This window comes from Grampus griseus (genome assembly GCF_964374135.1).
Source record: "Grampus griseus genome assembly, chromosome: 10".
NCBI classification, from domain to species: domain Eukaryota; kingdom Metazoa; phylum Chordata; class Mammalia; order Artiodactyla; family Delphinidae; genus Grampus; species Grampus griseus.
The window spans coordinates 31586569-31604360 of NC_139004.1; the positions used below are offsets into that span (position 1 = coordinate 31586569).

Here is a 17792-nt window from a genome sequence, read left to right on the forward strand (position 1 = left end):
TCTCTCAGGCTCTCTGATCAGACTGTTACCAGTATGTGCTGCTCCTGTGGCGTGATTGGCCCGGAATCTGGCTGACTTTCTAGAAATGGTGCCAGAACTCTTGTACTTCTCAGAAAACCTTAAGTGTTTTCCCCTTTCCCCACCAGGGGCAGATCTAGGATCTGAGGGACCCAATGCAATTCTGGGCAACCTCTTTAAAGAGACGAAATGACAAATCACAATTGCTGGGGCTTTTGGAAGGGCCTGTGCAAGCCAGGGACCCTGAAGCTTAAGTCTTTTTGGTTTCAGGGTCTGTGCCCCCCTGCCTGGTGGCTCTCCAACTTTACTGTGCTCAACAATCATCTGCAGGAGCATGGTGAAAATGCAGATTCTGGGATAAAGCCTTAGAGTCTATTTTGAAGAAGTTCTCCAGTTATTCTGCTCTGATCTGGGGGGCTGTGAGCCTCGTGCTCCTGGTGGATTTTAATCAAGCTGGAAAGCTGGGCTCCTTGCCCTGTGATCCCAGCGCCTCTCCTGCCTTGCTTGCCAACACCCCTACTGGTTACACTCTGCATTCCAGCACTGGTTCTCAAACTTACCTGGCTATGAGAATCACCTGGAGATCGGCCTGGGCTCATCGACACCTGGGTCTTTGTAGTTTGGTCAGGTTCTTGGGTGGTTCTCATACCCAGCACAGTTTGAGAGCCTATGAGGCCCTAGTTTCCCTGCACGGGGCCAGCCTCTTGCTACTGCCTGCCTTTCCCCCACCTGGGATGCGATTCCTCCTTCTCTCCACCCCAATCACGGACCCACGGTGAATTAGTCCTTCCTTCCCTTCATCTCATCTGTATCACTCCCCTGGCCCTAATCACACATCCCCCTGCACAGGAGTAAATTTTTCTTTCGGGCTGTTTCATTTCCTCACTCATTTTCATGGAATCTTAGTGTTGGGTGGGCCCTTGGAGCTCATCTCTTCTGTCTCCCCGCTTCCATGAGCAGGGTGTGGCTGGGCAGGGGGTCGACATCAGAGGAGAGGAACTGAGGACCAGGGCGGGCCCTTGACCAGCTTTCCCTCAACCACAGGAGAAGAGGCTGCTGGGGGCGACAGGCTCATCCATGAGCAGGACCCGGCCTGGCTGCAGCAGGCAGAGGGTGAGTGGCGCCCCCCTCTGCCTGCAAACTCCCCTGGGGTCTTAGATCCCCTGGACACGCCTGGCCTCCCCACTACAGCCAGACTCTCATGTCTCCCTTACAAACCCAAGTGAGCCTTGGTCTCCTCTTTCTTCTCAGTGGTTGTGTAGAAGTGGCCCAGCCCTCTCTGGGTATAGGCTACGAGCTGGACCGGGCCGTGGCCCGCAGTAAACCAGTCCTGTGCCTGTTCCGCCCGCAGTCTGACCGAAGTGAGCACCCCCAGCCCTGGGTGGCCGCCCCTGCCTCCCTCCCCAGCTCTCTGAGGACCCCACCCTCCGCTCCTTCCCACCCAAAAAGGGACAGGAAAGGGAGGGGAGGGGGGAGTGTGGGAGGCAGCCACCTTCACCTCCCTCCTCCTTCCCAGTGCTCTCGGACACGATCCGGGGAGTAGCCGAAGGCTCGCAGGTCCAGGTGTGGGGCTACGAGGCGGCAGAGGCGGCGGATCCTCCTGAGCGGTGGCTGCTCCCCTGACCCCACCACTTGACTTCACCCCAGCTTATTAAATTCTCCTGACCCCAGACTTGCTCTAGTACCATTCCTACCCCTTAGCCCCAGTACCAGATTCATGGCACGTTTACAATTCTAACTTTCCGTCTGTGTGAGAGTGGGGTGGGGGCAGGTCCCCCATAATATCCTCTTAACACCCCACTTCACTTCAAGATGTAGAGACCCTTTAAAGATCTACAGACCCCCAAGACGAGGATACTTCCTAACGCCCTCAAGCTCCCCCCAGGAACACTCAGGAGTGTGGAGGAAGCTGATCGATCATGGGAGTGGCCATTCCTCTCTGTCTCTGATGCAGGGCTGGGTCTGGGGCAAGTGGGCCAGCCTGTACCTGGCCCTGTTATCACGTGGACCTTTATTCCCCTTTATCGGTGTAAGTCACACAGGTCCGCCGTGGGCTTTCTCTGAGGATGGAAGTCTGGACGCCTGAAGAAAACAGTAAGGGAGGAGGAGGGCTGGGTGTGTGCGATGGAGGGGGAAGTTGAAGTGGCCCATTGAGGAAGCTGTCTGGTCTGCTTCCAGAGAAGTATATGAAAAAAAGAAGTTTATTCAGTGACCAGAAGACGGTGCCACAGACACTGGTAACCGCCTACCCTCACGACAGGGGGAAGGGTGCACTCCTGAGCCCGTGGCCCCAGGACTCTGGCGGCTCCAGCGCTCCCTGCATCCTACCCCTCAATCGTAGCCCTCGTCGTCTTCCTCCTCGTCGCCAAAGAAGAAAGTCTCTCGGTCCAGGTTCTCAGACTCCTCATCATAGGAGAAGCTGTCATTGTCCAGCTCCTCTTCAAACTCATCCTGCTGCCACTCAGGCACATCGTCCTCGTCGTCGTCCTCCTCCTCCTCCTCCACCTGCAGCCCCGAGGAGCCCTGGGGCCTGGGAGAGCGCCACGCTCAGCCCCAGAGGATGCCTGGCGCCTCCCACGCCCCCTCCGTGGCTCTGCCCCCTCCACTCACTGACTGCCGGGCACGTTGGATCCTTTCGCCTCCCGGGCCTCTGATGATGGGCTCTGGAGACCAACCCGGAAATCCTGGAAAGGAAACGGGAGGATGCGGGGAGCAGGAGAGTAGAGGACACAGGGCCTCTGTGCCCAGGCTCGCTTCACCCAGCATCCTCTGAGGGCCAAGGGGGGCCCGGCCCCTGCCAGGAATGCCCCCCGCTCAGCACCGCCCTCCACAAGCCACTGCCTCTGTGTAATGTGACTCAGAGGTGGTCTCCAGGGACCCAGGATACTGCGGTGAGGCACCACCCCCACTTCCCATGTATGTTCATGCCTTTTCTGCCCAAGTTACTACCAGTCCGCAAGCTCCCTGAGGGTGGGATTCCTAGTTTAGACTCGACAGCAGAGTGTTAGAGCAGAAAGAACCTCAGATCCCCTATTCTAGTGGATGCCAGTCCCTTGCCCCAAGTCCCAGGATTCTAAATCCCCATCTGCGAAGAATCTTCTGAAGAAGCTCCCCAAGTGATTCTGGGGAGCAAGCAACTGGCCAAATACTCTTGATCTGGGATAACCAACTCCATTTTCCAGGAAACGCCTGGTGGCTAAGGGGCAGGCCTGGGAGCTGGGATGAACGCCAGGTCCATTTGCCCTTGACGCCTTTCCTTCAGGATCCCCCAGGGCGGCCGGGCTGGGTGGGCGGCTACCTGGGTGGAGTGCTGCAGGATGGCCAGCAGCCGCTCCTGGATCCGCCGCAGCAGCTCCAGGCCCGTGCTGAGGTGCTCCGCCCGCAGGAGGCGCAGTGAGGAGCCCAGGTCTCTGCAGCGCAGCAGGGTCTCTTCTGCAGAGGGGGCAGGGCACGGGGGCTCCCTCCCTTCTTCCCGTCCTTCCACAGATGCATACTGGACGCCCACTATGTGCCACCCACGTCTACTGGGGCCTAGCGCCTAGAGGTGGGGACAGGTCGTAACCAAAGCAAAGGTCGGGTGAAGGGCTGTGTACTGTGTACCTGAGGACCGGAACTTTGTAACAGTGATAAGGCTATGAAGGACAGGAAGGGGACAGAATAAAGGTGGGCAGCTGGCTCTGGTCACCCACCCGTTTGTGTGTCGGGGATGGGTGCTGGGGGAGAGGGGGCAGGAGAGAGCACTGAGTGGGCAGGGGGCTCACCCAGGAGGATCTGCAGGGCGTTGGTGTGCAGCTCCAGGGCCTCGGTCTGCTGTTCCACCACGTCCATGTGCTCTGTGTCCTGGTTGTAGAAGCTGTACACGCAGGCGTAGGCCAGCACCTGCGGAGCCCAGGCCGCCGATCCCGCTGAGGCCGCCTCCCGCCAGCTTCTTCCTCCCTCTCCCAGCCCACCAGACTCCTGGGCACATCGTCCCCCCCGCCCCGCCCCGCCCCACACCTTTCGAGCTTGCTCGAGACCCCGGCAGGCGTCGCTGAGGAAGGTGAAGGATCTGGGCGGGGGCACCTCGTGGATGGCAGACACGCGGTTCTGCAAGTTCACAGCAAAGTCCTGCGCAGGGAAGGTGGTCAGTGCCAGCACGCGCAGCCCCACCCAGTCAGGAGAGCACTCGTCCCGTTGGGACCTCTAGCCTCTGCCCGGCCGTCTGGCCCAGCCCTCTGACCTCCTCACCGACCCAGCCGTCTCCCCCGCTGCTCACCCGGGCCTGGTGATGGAAAGTACACCTCTCGTTATAGTCCTGGAACCGCTTCTCCTGGCGAGCTGCTTTGCTCACCTGGTAAAGACAGGTCGAGATGGCTGTCGGGTACTTGGCAGGACAGGATGAGGTTAATAATCAGACCAACTGCCATTCATGGAGGCCTTCTGATGCTTTACCCAGGTTTTCTCACTCAATTCTCATAACTGTGACGTAGGTCAGACTACCATCCCCTTTTACAGATAAGGGCGCTGAGGCCTGGACAGGTTAACTGAGTACACAGTGGGGCCAGGCTCTGACAGAGTCCTTGCTCTGCTCTGGGCTGGTGCTTCCTGGGAGCGCCCAGCCCGCCCCAGCCTCCTGTAGCCACCTCGGTGTGAGACGTCTGACTCCGGAGCTGAAGGTCTTCATGCACAGACCTCCCAAGATAGAACTCTCAGCACCCGTAGGCCCAGGTGGCTTCTGTCTTCTCCCCACTGAGCCTTCGCCCCAACAGCTGTTCGGCTGCTTGGGACACAGAGATGTCTGTGCCCAGGCCCTGCAGCAGCATCTCGTCCTCACTGCCCTTGGGCCTCTGCCCCTCCTTCCGGCGCCGGCCCCTTACCATGGCAGAGCAGTTGTAATAGTCTTTGTGATTTGGCTTCCAGGACTTGAGGCAGCGCCAGCAGAATCCATGGTTGCATTTGGCACAAGTCATGCTGTGGAGGAAGCTAGCTGGTCAGAGGGCTCCTGCCTCTGGCCAGGGCCACACCAGGAATGCCCAGGGCCTGGACTCACCACTGAAGATGCCCTGGTCCCCCTCATGCCCTCTTAGTCTCAACCTTACCAATCCTTACTGACCACACCCTGGCTTCTGAATTCCCCTATACAGCGTGGGCTTCAAAGTGGGGGAAGGAACACTCAGATCCAGGGAACACTCTGGAGGGTGCAGCGAAGGTGGCTGAGTAACTGCCCTTGTTTGCTGAGCTTTCGGGTAGGCCCACTGCCCCTTCCTTCCGCCAGGCCTCCCACCCTCTCCCATGCTCCCCGACCCTGCCGGTGCCCACAGTACCCCCTTCTTACTGCAGACACCCCTCGTTCTTCTCGATGGGAGCCTGACAGCTGGGACAGCGCTTGGAGATGAGCTTGGCCAGATGCTTGCTCTGGGCCTCCACGCTCATGCCATCGTAGTAGCCACCATCGTCCACCCACTGAGACATGTGGCCACAGCTGGCAGGGTAGTGTGCCTAGAGCAGGAGGGGCAGTGAGGACGCAGCCCACCCCTTACTGCAGGGAGGGAGGGGGAGGTCAGGTCTGGAGGACGGCAGTGTGGGGAAGACAGGGAAGAGTCCTTGTGGGTGGCAGGGAGAGGTGCGGATCCCGGCTCCAGGGCAGAGCCAGGGTGGGCACCCACCTCAGGGAAGCTACAGTTGAAGCAGGAGGCCCAGCCGCACTTGGAGCAGCTGGTCCCACAGCCCAGGCCCTGGCGGCACAGGATGCGGTCGCAGCCCTGGGGGTTGGTGCACCAGGTCAGGTTGGCACAGCTCTCCACGTAGCCACGCAGGAGGGCCTTCTCGTACTGTGGGGACGCAGGTGCCACGAGGTGAGGGCCTGGCTCTCCGGATGCCACACCTCCGGGCCCCCCCCCACCCGGCACACTGCATGTCAGCCCACTCCCTGGGGCTGTGCACTGGAGCCTCTCCGAGGAGGCGGTACCTTGGAGATGACCTCTGGCGAGGAGATGATGGTGCGGATGAAGGCCCCCGTGGGCTGGGCGGGGCAGTCGGCAATGGGGCAGGTGCAGTTCAGCACAAGGTTCTGCTCAATTCGAGTTGTCAGGTACTCCTTCCAGCAAGACTGGGTGGGACACAGGAGCAGCCGCTCAGGGGCAGCGCGGGAGCAGCACAAGTGTGACTCACCTAGCACCCCTCCCCGACGGCGCACGAGGCCAGAGACAAGCCTGCTTCTACGTCAACCCGGAAACTGACCCTAAGCTTTCCGGCCTCCATGAGTCTTCCTGAGATTGGCCCAAATTACAGTTCACTTTGAGGATGTGCAGGCCATGGTAATGTAATTATAATTATTGTTGGGATGGATGTGAAGGGAATGGGAAAAGAGAATCAGGAAAAAGGAGAAGATTCAAGTTCTAAGAAAGATTTGGAGACAGCAAGAAGGTCAGAGAGAAAGGAGGCCTGGGGGGCTGGCCAGGGTCACTGCGCCGCAGCTGCAGCCTCGCCTCCCGGCTCCACTGCTCACCTCAGTGCCTGTCTCGATGATCCCGCTTCCCCAGACTCAGCCTCCTCCACAAAGCAGCCTTGCCAGCTGCACCCCCAAATCCTAATCAGCCACCCCACCGCTCCCCCAGTCCTCAGTGCTGGAACTGTCACAACTCCTGAAATTTTTTCTTGCTTCCACGTCACTGCCCCCGCCAACCCAGGCCATCATCCCCTCACCCCTCAACTGCCGCGGGAGCCCGTCCCATCAGTGCGCTTCCTTCCCCTATCGCTCCTGAAACCATGAGCACCCGAGCCTCCAGAAGACTCCATTAACGACCCTTTCCCTCACACAGCCAATGGCCGAGCTTCCCCAAATGACGCGTCCAACCCCTGGAGAGTCCCCCGGGTGGTTTCAAAGCTCCAGGATAAGTAAGAAACACTTCACCGGACTATTTTCACTCAAAGTACTAAACAAAACCAACCCCTTCTATAGTGAAACAAGCCCAGATAAACTGGGAAGTTGAATGCAAAATTCTTGCATTTTTGAGATCATACAGGGGAAATTTCTCCAAATTCAGACCCCCACGCTTGCAAGCACACAGGCCATGAGGGCCCCTCACCACCATGGGGTGGGAGCCCTGCCCTGTAGGACGAAGGCCAGCATCTCAGTTCAGAGCCCACTCCACTCCCACAAGGGGTGGACTGGACTCCCCCTCCCGCCCTCTGCCACTCAAGCCTCACCCCGGGGAGCCACCTCCGACTGCTCCAGACCCCAGGATTTCCCGTCTGATCGCTCCTGCACTGCCACTGGCTCCCCTTTGGCTGGGACCTCTGCCATCAGCCTGCTTTTCCTCAGTCCCATTTTCCGGCTCCCCGTCTCTTCACCTCTACAGGGTCGGGGTACAGCTTGGGCCTGCTCTTCTCTCCCTGGGTGTTGCCAGCCAGGCCTCTCCACTTAATTCCAAATCCAAAGATCCACTGTCTGCTTCCCAGTCCCACTCAGGTGTCCAACAAAGCAAAAGCAGCTGACTTCACTTGGCCCAAACAGATGGAATTTCCCCTCAAAAACCTGCCCTTCAGCCCAAACATCTTCCCCAGCTCCGTAGAAGATGACACATCCCCTCCTCCCAGATGCTCAGGTAAAAAACCCAGAACTGCCTTGATTCCCTTGTCCTAAGCCACCAAAACCTGTCAGCTCCATCTCCACATGCGTCCCAATCCGTCCACTCCCCTCTTCACTGTCCATAGGCCCAGCTGCCACCCACTCTTGCCTCTTTGTACAACAGTCTCCAAACCAGTGTCCCTACTTCCACTCTTGTTCCATCCAAGTCTTTTCTCCACAAAAAGTGATCTTTTCAAAAATGGAAATCACATCATATCATCTCCCTGCTTAAAACCCACCAGGGCTTCCCATAAATTAAAGGCCACTGTCCACCAACCCAACCCATCTGGGACCCTGTCCACCTCCCAAATCGCCTCTCCTTCCGCTGTCCCACCAGTTGGCTCACCTACCTCACAGAACTATTTTGGGAATTAAGCAAGATGATGTGTGTAAAACAGCACAATGGCCCAGAGTGAGTCCCCCATAAATATTAGCTGTGGTTAGTATTAGCTCTCGGGTCCTTGCCAGTTGGGGTTTCCCCACTCCCTCACGCAGCACCCAGAGCTGTGCACGTAGTAAGTCCATGACAAGTATTAGTTGAATGAAAAAGTGAAAGTGTGAAGGAAATAATTAAGAACCTGGAAAAAGGGAGCAGAGGCAACTATGTGAGAAGAGTAACCTGAAGCCGAGCAAAAGGGAAGGAGAAAAAAGTACAAGTACACACGCATGCAAACGCACACAGCCCCGGTCACCCACCACTGGGGCAGCGCTGCTGAGAGAGGCGACTAGAATTCAGGGCAACAAGGGAGCTCATCCCGCTAAGTAGATGGGTTTGGACACCGTTCCCACAAGCTGTGAGGCAGGGAAGATGAGGCACTCAGTACCCGGCTTCCTGCCTCAGCCCCTCCCCCTCTGAGGACTACTCCCTCTCCTTCTACAGCCTTCTCTGCCTCAGCTTTCCAGCAGCCTGACTTCTCATGCTGCCCTCTGCTTTTGTGCTATTTTTTGGTTTAAACCATTCCTTCTTATTTTTATATTAAATGAGAGTATATATGGTAAAAATAAGTGATGATGTTCTGGGATAAAGAGCCTTGAATGGTGATAAGGAAACCACAAACTACAGTCATCACCAATTTCATAACACTTTTCATTTAGAAAGTACCTTGATTCTGTATATGTGTGTGTATATCTACCTACCTACCTACCTACCTACCTACCTACCTACAGTTCTCAAATTTGGCTGAACACTGGAATCACCTGAGGACCTCTTAAAACTCCAGATGCCTGGGTTTCACCTTCAGAGATTCTAATTGGTCTGGGCCATAGTTTGAGCATCGGGATTTTTCAAAGCTCCCAGTGATTACAATATGCAGCAAAGAGAGAACCACTGACACGTACCGCCAGATCCTAACAACCTGCAGGGTGTCAAGGCGCCACTTACGATGACAAAACCAGTTTAAGTGAGACTAAGAGACTCGTTCAACATTGCCCAGGATGGGAAATGGCAGTGCTGGGGCCGAAGCCCAGAAGTTCCCAAGGAGTTGTGCTGTCGGGCGAGAGCCGGGGCAGGAGAGCAGCTGGCAGGGCCTTACCTTACAGCAGTAGTGCATGCAGCACAGAGAGGGCAAGTCGTCGTCGGGCTCCAGGGGGCTGACACACACAGGGCAGTGGTCCGGGCGTGCAGGGGCAGCCTGGGCCTGGGGGACGCACAGCCCGGCCGCCAGCAGCAGTGGCTCGGGGTCATCGCTGTAGCGCTGCAGCAGCTGTTCGGCGCCCCAATGGGAATGAGCCAGAAGGTGCTGAGCCACGTCTGGCTCTAGGTTCAGCGTCTCCTGCACCTGCCTCACCGTGTGCTCCATCAACCCTTCCACCTCCTGGGGGCTCATGGTGCGGCCCGCAGGCAGCTGTAGGGATGCCAGGGCAGCCACAACTTCCGGGCTTGAGGGACAGAAGAGTCAGCGGTCAGTCTCGCTGCCCTGCTTATCCAACCTGCTAGCTGAACCCCACCCTGGTCCCCCAGTCCCCGCTTGCACATCTCCATCCACACTTGCTTAACCAACCTGAGGATAACCATCCAACCGTCGGAGCACAGCCTCCACAGGAGCATTTGTAAGGGGGGGGGCTGGCAGTTGCAATGACTGGGGGCACTACAGGAATCTAGTGGGCAGGGGTCACGATGCTAATTGACCTACAGTGGATGGGACAATCCTACTGCAGGTCCCGCCCAAAACACTACCAGGGTGTCTGGTGAGAAACAATCTACAGCTTTATGCCTCCAGGTGCGGTCTGTGGACCAGCAGCCTAAGTGTCGCTGGGAGCTCAACTGAATTTGAACGTGTGTGCATGTGAAAGCTGGAGAAAGATTACTCTAGAGAACTTGTTTGACACACAGTGTGAACAGCAGGCATAAAAATAGAGCCGTAACAACTCCTGGTGAACTGGAGTTGATGTAAAAAGCTTTAGGGGTGCCAGCTACTTAGGGGAATCCTACGGCAAATTCCTCTGTAGAACAGACTTCCTGAAAGCTAGAATTTGTATATTTCACTGAGCAACGTGCATGGTTAGGACTCAATACATATCTGCGTAATATTTCAATTTTGCTTAGAATGAAAGACACCCAGAAAGGAGTTTACATGTCTGGGTCCCTTGCCTAAGGGCTGGCTTTAGGAGGCTGAGGAGAGCAAGGCCCCTGCTTGGGAAGGAGGCAAAGAAGGGGAAGACAGTGCTGGGAGGGGGAATGAAGACTAGCAAAATGGGGGAGATAACAGAGACAGGGAAAATGGGGTTAGACAAAGAAAGAAATGAAATATTTTTCCACTGGGAGCCTGACTTTGGCACTACGACCCCTCCCATGTCACTGCAGTGCCGTCCGTCCTGCGTGGCAGTAAGGGGACAGAGCTAGGGGTGGCTACCTAGGCTTGGAGGTCTCGGAGGTCTGGCTGCCACATAAGGGGACCTCTGCCTGACCTCGGCAGGGCCCCATGGGCTCTGGGCTGGCATACATCAGGATCTGGGGGCGGTCATCCCGCCGTTCCACGTAGCCCTGGCCCAGGAGGTGCAGGATGCAAGAGAGGACATCGGTGCTGGTACAGGCCACGCCCCCGGCAACAGCACGGCCCAGGCTTCCAGGCGGATTTGGACCCTTCTGCCAGGCCTCCAGCACCTGGACGGGAGGAGAGGAAACAGGCGGGACGCTTTTACCCAGAGAAGCCAGCTTGCCTGGGTTCAAGGCCTGGCTCTGCCCTTACCAGCTGGGTGACTATGGATCAGTGCCTAATTCATGCCTCATTTTCCTTATCTGTCAAATGAGAATAGTAATAATAATAGTAATAATAATAATAACTCCACCACCACCTAGCTCATAGTATTTTTGTGTGGATTAAATGACTTAATCACGTAAACTCTTAGAATACAGCCTGGCACATGGTCAGCACTCATGTCTGGTCTCTACCTTCTATCTAACTGCCTGTCGGGAATACAAAACCCAGATGGAAATGTCACCCTACCAGGTCTCGGGCTGAGACAGTTCACCTTCCCTGTGATGACCCCTGCCTTTAACCCCACCCCCAAGCACGACTCCCTCCCTCTCCCACCACCATCATGGTCTCCTCTGCCTACCAGACAAACCAGCTGGTCGATGTGGAGGCCCTTCTCTCCGTGGGCTTTGAGAATACGGACAAGAAGACAGCTCAAGAGGTTCCTCTTCTGCTCCAGGGTTTGGCCCTCATCCTCCTCTACGTTCAGGTACGTCTGGGGAGGTAGCAGCCACAGGGCCTCCCCGTGGGGCCAGAGCCCAGGCTCACGGAGCTGCAGCACACCTGGAACCCGCTCCCAGTCAGTGCCCGAGGAGGGGAAGGGACAGAGAAGTGGGGGCAGAAGGGACCCCATTCTCATTCCCTACACCACCCCCACCCGGAGAGCCCCGCCCCCTCGGAGCAGAGGCTCAGCCCAGCCCCCCTCAGACCTACCCCCACGTGGGAAGTCCTGACCCTCCTGCAGGGTCAAAGGGCCGCTATCAGCGGTGAGGGGCAGGAGTGCCTGGAGCAGCAGCTTGGGGCTGAGGTCAGAATTCTTCAGCAAAGCCTCTACTGACACCTCCTGGTCAGGAGAAACAGGGCTAGTCAGGAGAAGACAGTCAAGGGAAGGGAAAATAAGAGGGAAGACAGAAAGAAGGAGGGAGACACTTGAGAAGAACAGTGACAGACAAAGAAGAGAAGAAGATAGCGAGAGGCCAAGGAGCTGAGGCACCTCCGTCTGATTGAAATTCAGCAGCAGCCACATCTGCACGGTAGACACATGGAGGGTCTGGTCCCCAAACTGCAGCTCAGCCCGGCCCAGCCATGTCCACTGCAGTCGCCGATGTGGTCCCATATCCAGGACTGGATGGTTCTGACCTGGGAAAGTGTTGAGGGAAAATGTGGAGACAGAGTAGGGGAAACAAGGGGTCAGCGTTGAGGTGAGGGTGCACCATTTACCAAACTTTGCTAGTCTCTGTGGGGAGCAGGGCTCAGCATTCACAGACACAGAGATGCCTCGTCCAGCATCCAGGGCTCAGCCTCCTCTGTGTCTGCCACAGGGACCTGGGAGCCCACCCTGAGCCTAGCCCTGCGCCAGGCGAGCTCCACAGCAGAAACACCAGAGAGGAGAGCTGGGTTTTGCTCCCAGGGAGCTGACAGTTTTAAAGACCCGCTGGGCTGGGTCTCTTCCTTCTCCTGTGAGCCTGGGCTGTCTGCTCAGACTAGAAAACAAGGATGCTGTCAAAGGGAGAGGGTATCAAAAGGAGCCAGCCTGAGAGGTGCTCTCTGGCCAAAGATGGGACAATGTGAAGATCAAAAAAAAAATAACACCTGCGATGAACTGAAACACATGAAATGTTTTAAAAGCCATGAGTTCAAAATGATATATTTTTTTAAAAAGACCTCACCAGTCATCTTTGGAGGAAGCTAGAGAACCAACACATTATTTTGAAAACTGGTTAAAAATAAGGGGGAGAAGAGAATCAAGCCTTTCCTGTATAAACAGTACTTCAGGGCAACCAAAAAGCTGATGAGAGGAAGTTTCTCTTTATAGAGGAAGCATTCTGGCTAACACATGGAGAGGGAATGACAAAAGCAGAATGTCACTAGTTCCTAACCCTAATGGCAATGAGAATGAATGAGTGTCTAGCAAACGGCTAATGGGAAATTATATATAAGGTATAAATTGGACAGACAACAGTGAAATCCACTGATCCACTTTAACATCACAGAGAGAGACAGCCTCCAGGAGGAAGTACACGATACTACCCATGAAGTGCCCTTGCCCGAGAAATCAACTCTGAATCTGAATAAGCTCCTACGTCTAAATATCGGTCTTCGGGAAAGCAGACAGAATACGGTGCCTAGAGGACACCGTGTAGACACAATCAGCAAAATTCAGCCAGTGGACAACTACCCAGTTTATTCTACAAACAACTGCAGGGGGAAGAAAACAGAGGCAGGAACCTATACGTTAAGGGCGACAGGAGATAGAACTCATCAAATGTAATGCGTGGGCTTTGCTTGGATCCTCAAGAGGCAAAAAAAAAAAACAACCTAATTTTAAAAGCTCGAGAAAATTTGGGAAATATGAATATTGACTGTATATCTGATAATATTAGGAAATGTTACTAATTTTTGTAAGTTTGATAATTGTAGTGTCCTTGCTTTTAAAAAGAGAGTCCTTACCTTAAATTTGAGGGCTAGGGAAAGCGGGTGGGGTACAAATGAAGCAAAATCAGCCATGAATTGATAGATGTTGGTATACCGAAGTTTATCTATTCTGTCTACTTTTGTGTATGTCTAAAGTTTCTCATAGGGCTTCCCTGGTGGTGCAGTGGTTAAGAATCCACCTGCCGGGCTTCCCTGGTGGCGCAGTGGTTGAGGGTCCGCCTGCCGATGGCAGGGGACGCAGGTTCGTGCCCCGGTCAGGGAGGATCACACATGCCACGGAGCGGCTGGGCCTGTGAGCCATGGCCGCTGGGCCTGCGCGTCCGGAGCCTGTGCTCCGCAACGGGAGGGGCGGCAGCAGTGAGAGGCCCGCGTACCACAAAAAAAAAAGAATCCACCTGCCAAGGCAGGGGTCACGGGTTCAAGCCCTGGTCCAGAAGATCCTACATGCCGCGGAACAACTAAGCCCGTGTACCACTACTGAGCTTGCGCTCTAGAGACCGCGAGCCACAACTACTGAGGCCCTCGTGCCTAGAGCCCGTGCTCCGCAACAAGAGAAGCCACCAGAATGAGAAGCCCACGTACCACCACGAAGAGTAGCCCCCTCTCGCCGCAACTAGAGAAAGTCCACGTGCAGCAACGAAGACCCAATGCAGCCAAAAAGAAATTAATTAAATAAAAGTTCTCACAATAAAATGATTTTTTAAATGACGGTAAAAATAAGCCATTCTGAAATAAAAACTGATAAAAGTCTTCCAACAATATTCCATCAATTAAGAGACTTCTTCATAAACGAAGCGACAAAGGATTAATCTCCAAAATATACAAAAAATGAGCAGAACGATGCTTTGTGACCACCTAGAAGGGTGCGATAGGGAGGGTGGGAGGGGGACGTAAGAGGGAGGGGATATGGGGATATGTGTATATGTATGGCTGATTCATTTTGTTATATGGCAGAAGCTAACGCACCATTGTAGAGCAATTATACTCCAATAAAGATGCTGAAAAAAAAATCATTATGCTGTGACAGCCACCATCATCCACTTAAAAAGTACAAGACAAGCTCTTTAACAATCAGACATTTTACATCATTCCTTTTACTCCTTGAAATTATATTTCCATTTCACTTCCCCCACAGAATTTTATCCTGATGTAATACATTGATATTTTTATGCTTGTCAGTCTTTTACTGATCAGTGTCTCATATATCACAGCAACAAAACATGTATGCAAATTTGTTTAAAATTTGTTTCCTATAACCGTAAATAATAAATAATTATTACATTTTAAAAAATGAGTGGAAGATCTAAATAGACCTTTCTCCAAAGAAGACATACAGATGGCCAAAAAGCACATGAAAAGATGCTCAACATCACTAATTATTACAGAAATGCAAATCAAAACTACAATGAGGTATCACCTCACACCGGTCAGAATGGCCATCATCAAAAAATCTACAAACAGGGCTTCCCTGGTGGCACAGTGTTTTAAGAGTCTGCCTACCAATGCAGGGGTCACAGGTTCAAGACCCGGTTCGGGAAGATCCCACATGCCATGGAGCAACTAAGCCTGTGCACCACAACTACCGAGCCTGTGCTCTAGAGCCCGCAAGCCACAACTACTGAAGCCTGCGTGCCTAGAGCCCGTGCTCTGCAACAAGAAAAGCCACCGCAATTAGAAGCCTGCAAATCGCAACGAAGAGTAGCCCCCGCCTGCTGCAACTAGAGAAAGTCCACACGTGGCAATGAAGACCCAACGCAGCCAAAAATAAAATAAATAAATTTTTTTTAAAATCTACAAACAATAAATGCTGGAGAGGGTGTGGAGAAAAGGGAACCCCTTCTACAGTGTTGGTGGGAATGTAAATTGGTACTGCCACTATGGAGAAGAGCACGGAGGTTCCTTAAAAAACTAAAAACAGAGCTACCATATGATCCAGCAATCCCACTCCTGGGTATATACCCAGAGAAAACCATAATTCGAAAAGATACATGCACCCCAGTGTTCACTGCAGCACTATTTACAATAGCCAGGACCTGGAAGCAACCTAAATGTCCACTGACAGAGGAATGGATAAAGAAGATGTGGTACATATATACAATGGAATATTACTCAGCCATAAACAAGAACGAAATAATGCCATTTGCAGCAACATGAATAGACCTAGCGATTGTCATACTGAGTGAAGTAAGTCAGACAGAGAAGGACAAATACCGTATAATATCACTTATATGCGGAATCTAAAAAACTGGTACAAATGAACTTACTTACAAAACAGAAATAGAGTCACAGATGTAGAAAACAAACTTATGGTTACCAGGAGGGAAGGGGGGTAGGGATAAATTGGGTGATTGGGATTGACATTTACATACTCCTTATATATAAAATAGATAACTAACAAGGACCTACTATACAGCACAGAGAACTCTACTCAATACTCTGTTATGACCTATGTGGGAAAAGAGTCTAAAAAAGAGTGGATATATGTGTATGTATAACTGATTCATGTGCTGTACAGCAGAAAGTAACATGACACTGTAAATCAACTATACTCCAATAAAAATTTAAAAAAAAAGCAAAACTTGGGCTTCCCTGGTGGCGCAGTGGTTGAGAGTCCGCCTGCCAATGCAGGGGACACGGGTTCGTGCCCCGGTCCGGGAAGATCCCACATGCCACGGAGCGGCTGGGCCCGTGAGCCATGGCCGCTGAGCCTGCACATCGGAGCCTGTGCTCTGCAACGGGAGAGGCCACAACAGTGAGAGGCCCGCGTACCACAAAAAAACAAACAAACAAAAAAAAACTTCTAAAGGATGTACTTTAGGAATAAAATTGATCTCAGAAAGAAGGATCAAGATGCAAAAGGAGGGACTTCCCTGGTGGTGCAGTGGTACAGAACCTGCTTTCCAAAACAGGGGACATGGGTTCAATCCCTGGTTGGGGAACTAAGATCCCACACGCCACAGGGCAACTAAGCCAGTGCGCCACAACTACTGAGCTCGCACGCCTCAATGAGAAAGTCCGCGCACCACAACTACAGAGCCCATGTGCCACAACTACGGAGTCCTCACGCCGCAACTACAGAAAAGCCCGTGCACTGCAACGAAGAGCCTGCATGCCACAACAAAAAAATCCTGCATGCCACAACTAAGACCTGACGTAGCCAAAAAAATAAATAAAATAAATATTTTTCAAAAATGCAAGAGGAATGGTGACTAAAGCAATTGTTATGATGGCAAATCCAAACTGAATAAAACAATAATAATGATGACTAGCTGGAAGGTAAAAAAAGATACAAGATGGGAGTTAGAACTGGAATTAAGATTTTCTATGGTCCTTTTATTGTTCAGGAAGATGCAAAGTGATAGTAACAAGTTAAGTTCACATTAAAAATATAAGGGCAATCAACTATAGAAATAGAATGCATAACTTCCAAAAGTGATAGAGACAAAAAAGGAATTTTTAAAATCCAAAATAATAAAATGCATAAAACCTCAGGGCAGAATCACATCAATAAAGGTGTTCCTTTTTTTTTTTTTTTTTTTGCTTTACCTGTACATTTTATATACTCTTTTGTGTATATGAAATAACTAAAATTTAAAATTAATAAGAAGGGTGAACTAAGAGGTTAAAAATAAAAGCCAAATACGTCATTACTCATAATAATTATAAATAGGCAAAAACTGACAATTCAAAAAGAGATTATTAGGTTGATTAAAAAAACAAATTCTAGGTATTTATAAGGCACATTCCTAAAATATAAGAGTATGGTAAAGTTAAAAGTTAAATGAGGGAATTCCCTGGCAGTCCAGTTAGGACTCCATGCTCTCAGTGCGGGGGTCCGGGCTCAATCCCTGGTTGGGGACCTAAGATCTGCAAGCCACAGAGGCAGCCAAAAAAAAAAGTAAAATGCTACTGGGGGAAATTCTGATGAGAGTAGAATATTGGCATGTTTTAAAGTATACTGCCAACAGATTGCTTATTTTTTTTTACCTTTTTATTTTATATTGGAGTAGAGCCGATTAACAATGTTGTGAATAGTTTCAGGTGCACAGCAAAGGGATTCAGCCATACATATACATGTATCCATTCTCCGCCAAACTCCTCTCCCATCCAGGCTGCCACATAACATTGAGTTCCCTGTGCTATATAGCAGGACCTTCAGATTGCTCATTAATAGTAGCAAGGGAAAAAATATTAACTATACAGTGGAGAAATCAAACAACCTCTTGACCAGGTTGTCAAAATTAACATCACAAACAAGGGGCAGATGGTAATCCTGTGCTTCCAGATGTAATACCCTAAGAAGTATATAATATCAGTTAGTACTCTGGCCAGGAATACATAACTTGAATCTAATCATGAGGAAATATACCAACTTAAGATAGGAACTACTTAGAAAATTTTAAAGGACTATATTCTCCCAAAATGTCAACGTCACAAAAGACAAAGAACGGCCAAGGAATTGTTCCAGACTAAAGGAGACTAGAGACATGACAACTAAACATAACGGGTGATCCTAGACTGGATCCTCTCTTGGA

General features: G+C 52.2%; 1 protein-coding gene across 2 annotated transcripts in view; it reads right to left on the minus strand.

Annotated features, from left to right (window-relative positions):
* Nucleotides 1-2235: 2235 nt before the first annotated feature.
* Nucleotides 2236-17792, minus strand: part of CUL9 (cullin 9) — a 38175-nt gene continuing 22618 nt past the window's right edge. Inside the window, exons 27-41 of one of the 2 annotated variants that reach the window (XM_082663715.1) lie at nt 11816-11961; nt 11536-11665; nt 11186-11385; nt 10480-10730; nt 9160-9505; nt 5966-6106; nt 5664-5828; nt 5333-5496; nt 4875-4968; nt 4274-4348; nt 4015-4125; nt 3780-3897; nt 3317-3450; nt 2629-2702; nt 2236-2548 (exon numbers count right to left, since the gene is read on the minus strand). In XM_082663715.1, the coding sequence (XP_082519841.1) occupies nt 2350-2548; nt 2629-2702; nt 3317-3450; nt 3780-3897; nt 4015-4125; nt 4274-4348; nt 4875-4968; nt 5333-5496; nt 5664-5828; nt 5966-6106; nt 9160-9505; nt 10480-10730; nt 11186-11385; nt 11536-11665; nt 11816-11961 (2348 nt within the window). In that variant the 3' untranslated portion in view covers nt 2236-2349. Of the gene's footprint in view, nt 2549-2628; nt 2703-3316; nt 3451-3779; nt 3898-4014; nt 4126-4273; nt 4349-4874; nt 4969-5332; nt 5497-5663; nt 5829-5965; nt 6107-9159; nt 9506-10479; nt 10731-11185; nt 11386-11535; nt 11666-11815; nt 11962-17792 lie in introns of those variants that run through there. The other variant, XM_082663716.1, reaches the window with a different exon arrangement.